This window comes from Condylostylus longicornis, unplaced genomic scaffold (assembly GCF_029603195.1).
Source record: "Condylostylus longicornis isolate FDR11 unplaced genomic scaffold, ASM2960319v2 ptg000119l, whole genome shotgun sequence".
Taxonomy (NCBI): domain Eukaryota; kingdom Metazoa; phylum Arthropoda; class Insecta; order Diptera; family Dolichopodidae; genus Condylostylus; species Condylostylus longicornis.
In genome coordinates, this window is record NW_026578087.1 from 396,312 (window position 1) to 401,156 (window position 4,845).

General features: G+C 23.1%; 1 protein-coding gene across 2 annotated transcripts; it reads right to left on the reverse strand.

Moving 5' to 3' along the window:
• Positions 1 to 963: 963 nt before the first annotated feature.
• Positions 964 to 4,404, reverse strand: LOC129614790 (ubiquitin carboxyl-terminal hydrolase nonstop). Of its 2 annotated transcripts, XM_055529662.1 has the most exons (6): positions 4,282 to 4,404; positions 4,025 to 4,202; positions 3,561 to 3,959; positions 2,828 to 3,478; positions 2,472 to 2,719; positions 964 to 1,068 (listed from the first exon to the last, which is right to left on the reverse strand). In XM_055529662.1, the coding sequence occupies exons 2-6, from the start codon at positions 4,151 to 4,153 to the stop codon at positions 1,023 to 1,025; spliced, it is 1,473 nt and encodes a 490-aa protein (XP_055385637.1). In that variant the 5' UTR covers positions 4,154 to 4,202; positions 4,282 to 4,404; the 3' UTR covers positions 964 to 1,022. The 2 variants fall into 2 exon arrangements, with proteins under 2 accessions (XP_055385637.1, XP_055385636.1); XM_055529661.1 differs by having other exon boundaries at positions 4,025 to 4,305.
• Positions 4,405 to 4,845: the final 441 nt, after the last annotated feature.

Sequence of the window (4,845 nt, forward strand, 5' to 3'; positions counted from 1 at the left end):
TTAAATAATTAAAAATAATTGATATGAGTTTATACTAGCAAAAATTAATTTCATAGAAAAAATTTTATTACAAGTCTAATGAATTTAAGGAATGAAAAATTAAAAATAAAATAAAAGACTCATTAGAGGAAAAATTTGATTTTTCTTTTACAAAAATTTTACTAAATGTTTTCATAATAAATTTAAAGTTTAAGCTACCAGCTATCTACATAATCAATATTAAATGACTCAATGTGGAATTAAAATTTTGCCTTCAATTATAAATAAATTTTATTTATTTTTTAGATTTTTATTTATCCTTGCTATTTAAATTTTAAATATTCAACTGGATATTTAAATATCACAAATACTAATCTTTTTTTTTCTTTTTGAATACTATGGAATATTTTTTTAAGGTATTATTTTTATTTTTCTGTATGTTTGCTCCTTTTTAAACTTAATTTACACATTATACGATTACAATTTATGTTATTGAACCATTGAATTTTTTTTTTAATTTATTAAATTAATTATTTAGAATGAAAGAACTACATTTATTTTTCTTTTTTCTTTGTTTTTTTTTTTTTGGATTTTTTATTTTTGTTTTGTTATTTTAAATACACTTATTTTAATTTTACTTTTTTTTTCTTTTCTTTATTTGAAATGTTTAACATTTCAAAACAAAAGAAAAATATTTTTTTTTGTTTTATTTTTGCAAAGCTTTTAATTTAAATACTATTTATTTATTTATACTTTACATACTTTTCTTCTTCTTCTTCGTTTTCAAATTTAACTTTAGGCATTTTTTTTTTCTTTTTCTTTATTTTTGAATTAATATGTGTTCTAATTGTTAAGAGGATCACATTGTCAAATTTTAAATAATTTTAAATTTGGCAAAAAAAAACTAAAAAAAATATAATCAAACTAAATTAATAGTTTCTTTTTTAGTTATTAATATAATAATAATATTATATAAATGTTGAATGATGAGGAAATATAAAAAGTGGTGGAAGATATAATCAATTTTAATTGAAATGTTGTCATTAAGTATCATAATCTAATTTCTTTTTATGATAAAATAGAAGATATCTGAAAAGTAAAATATTATAAGATTATTTACTATGAATTTCAAAAATTAAAATTAACTTCATAATATGTTTCTTCTTTTAATTATTTTATATTAAAATGTTTCATTTGTAATAATTTGACGATAAAATTTATTATTCAATATTGATTCTATTAGAATATATATCGTTTTTAAATAAACATACATTATAATATATTAATTTTTGTTGGAAAATCATTATTTAAAGTAATAATAAAAACTTTATGTAATAAAATATTAGGTCAATTCCTGCAAATGCTTGAAATATACTATGACAAAATAAAAAATCTGATAAACCCTTATATTCCATTAGACGCATTACTTGAGATATTATTGAAAAATATTGAAGAGAATTGTAAAATTTCGAAACTCATTTTATTCCAAAAAATCTAAAATTTTTAAAGTTGCTCATTGTCTCAAAGAATATGGAGTACCATGCAAATAATGATCGGTTTCTACTTGAAAGACATGTTCATATCAGAAAAAAATATTAGATAGTTAAAAGTTTAACATTATAAATACAATATATATACATATTAAAATTGGAAGAGTCTGTGAAGCTAAAGTATATTCACATTGTATCTCAAAATATCAAAGATTCTTCTTCAAAATTTATAGAGTAACTCAAATAGAAAAATCTGCGAGCATTTTGTTTTCAATTTTCATTAGTCTTTTTTATATGGAAAATCACTAAAAACCCAAATTTAGTGGTTTTTGAATATTAATTTCTGAATTTAATAAATAAATTTAATAAAATTTCATTGAAATTTAAAAAAAAAAAGCATTTTATTTTGATTGTGAAAAAAATATTGATGGAATGAGTCACATTTTAATGTAATATCGTTTATGTCTGCATTTTTACATATGTACACATTGCAAAAAAAAATTTTTTTCTATTAAACAAAGAGATTCTAAAATATTTGATAAAAAAAAAATGAATAAAAGAACAAAAACGAAGACAATTTTTGTTTACTTTTACAGGTACACACAATAATCAGCTGATGTTGAAGATGTCTATATATAACCTTACTACTAAATACAGAATATTATGCTGTATCAATAAATTCTTAATGTGAAAAATGTATTCAAGATAATTATGCACTGTATTAAAATTTTCACATTTTATAATTTTTCACCTTAAAAGATTATTGGGAATTGATTGAGAAAAGTTTCCCTTGAAAAAAAAAGAAAAAAAGAAAAACAAAAAAAAAAGAAAAAAAAAATTAAATCATTAAGAGTTTTGAAATAAAGAAAAAAGGAGAAGGAAGATTTTCTATTAAACCTACATCTATATATAAGTTATCATAAAAATCAATATTTAAGCAAAATTTCAAATAAAACATTTTTCCATTTTGTTCTAATACCTAATTAAATTAAAAATACATACCCTTCACTATTTAAGACTTGTTCAATAGATGCTGATGTAATTATATCATCATTACATTTAACCCAAACATCTTTAATATGTCGAATATATGATGTATAATGCCCATATTCTGTTGTACCTGTATGATTTACAACAGCATATAATAAATAACGATAATCCCCTTGAAAGTCTTCTTGCTTTTGTGACATAAACGGTGTCATATCTAGCTCTTTCGGGAATGAAATACTATACTTCTTTTTTCTACTTTCCTACAAAAAAAAAAATTAAAATATATGTAAATATTTTACCAAATTAAATTACAAAAATACACATAAAAAAAAAGACGACCAAAAATTAAACAAACAAACTACACTTACAAGACTAGAATATTCAAAACGCTTTAAATGAAAACTTGCTACTGTTGGTAATGATCTCATTGATAATTTTTTAGTTGATTCCTGATAACACTTACAATTTGAACATTTAATTTTAGCATTTGAACCTAAATTTTCAGCTTTTGTATAACGTTCTAAACACTCTATTAATGTTCTTGGTGTACCAGTTTGTGCTTCACCTAAATCTAATGAAATATCCCAGAATGGATCTATAGTTGTTGAAACACCATGACATTCAGTACAAACAACGTCACTTTGCAGACTACCAGTAAATATTTTGCAAATAATACAATTACATTTGGTGGGATATATTTCATTGCTATCTGCTATTGGATCATGTTGCTGTGTTTTTGATTGATGCCTATGTATGTGTAATAAATCCAAAAATGCAATAAAAAATTCATGAGCATCTTTATGTGCATATCCTGCTAAATGCTTAGCATGCTTCCATACTAAATATAATAAATGATTAAGAGGTAGTGGATCGCTTTCGCTACTATAAAACTCTTGAAATAATCTTGAAAATTCACAAACCATACATTCTCGATTTGAATTAATACTATTATTACAACTATCTTTTTCTGGTAAACCATTACTGAAATAATCTCTAAGTAGCGGCGTATGAACTAAAACCTAAAATATTTATTTAGATTAATTCAATAAATTAGCACTAATTAAACAAAAAAAAAAATTTTGATGATTTATTAATACGCACCTGAATTATACAATTCATAAAACAAGTTGCACCTAAATTTGACAGGCCTCTTAAACCAACTGAATTAAATGATAAAACATATGTTCTTGGATTCTCCAACAATATATTTACTTCTTGTTGACTAGGAATACAAGGACGCCAAGGCAATGGTCTATTTAAACTTTTTGCTTCTAGACGTAAATGATCTTCTGATATTTTTAAACATTCATTATCATATATAAAATCTTGGCATGCATAACAGTACAATGTCCCATAACTAAGTTCCAATGCTATATAATGCACACTATTTCTTAAATGTTCATTTATGTGAGCTCCCTTACATCCAAAAAATATACAATGAAGACAGGAATACAATTGTGGACCTGAGCTACCACATATAAAACAAAGACATGATAATGCCTAAAACAATTAATTAATATAATTCATTTATTTTTAAATTTTATATAATTTTATTATTTTTAAACCTTTCGTTTTCTAGCCTCTTTGCTAACACAAGCTGAAAAACAACCGTGCACTAAAGTAAATGATCTAACACTAAAATCTTTCTTATATTGTGTAAAATGCTTGCAACTACCGAGTTCGATTTCAGTCATCTTTTTTTTTTCTCTCTTGTGTGTAAATAGTTTTGAGTGATTTTCTTTTCTATTTTTCAATTAAAAAAATACACCTATAGTAAATAAACTGTTATTTTTATATTTTTTTTCTAATTAATAACACCAACAGTCTATGAAAACACAATTTTTGATTAAATTTTACCAATCCGTGAATGAATGAAAATTGATTAAAATAAATTCTTTTTTTCCTAAATCACTTTATACAAAAAAAAAATAAGTGTGTAGACGACTACACAAGCCGGTTGTGTCTGACAGTTAACCAGCTGTTTCGCTGGAATTCTTACACATCTTGTTATTTCTTTTACTCACGTGATTTTCATGTAAACAATTGACTTCTATCTCTTTTTACAATGATAAAACCCCTTAAACATATTTGTTCTATTTACCAATTAACAAAAAATTCCCACTAACACATGGATCCTATATGGTCTAGCTTGATGTTAAGTAGATGTAGTAACATCTTTGTAGTTTTTACGTTTTGCATTAATATGAAGCTGAGCTGAATATGACTGTTAAATCACAGAATGACGGAATTAATGTTACAGAGTCCACTTTTATAAATGTTTGATAGCAAAATGTCGATTTTCGTAAATTTTTGTAATGATTAAGAAAACTACAAATATTTTTTTTTATATTCAACAAAATAAAATTTTATTACTTTAGCGAATTTC

Coding starts and splice junctions, on each gene's coding strand:
- LOC129614790 (XM_055529662.1), bottom strand. CDS start 4,153: ATGACTGAAATCGAACTCGGTAGTTGCAAGCATTTTACACAATATAAG. Junction 2,720..2,827: donor GTTTTGAATATTCTAGTCTT/GTAAGTGTAGTT, acceptor TTTTTTTTGTAG/GAAAGTAGAAAAAAGAAGTA. Junction 1,069..2,471: donor CAAGTCTTAAATAGTGAAGG/GTATGTATTTTT, acceptor TTTACTTTTCAG/ATATCTTCTATTTTATCATA.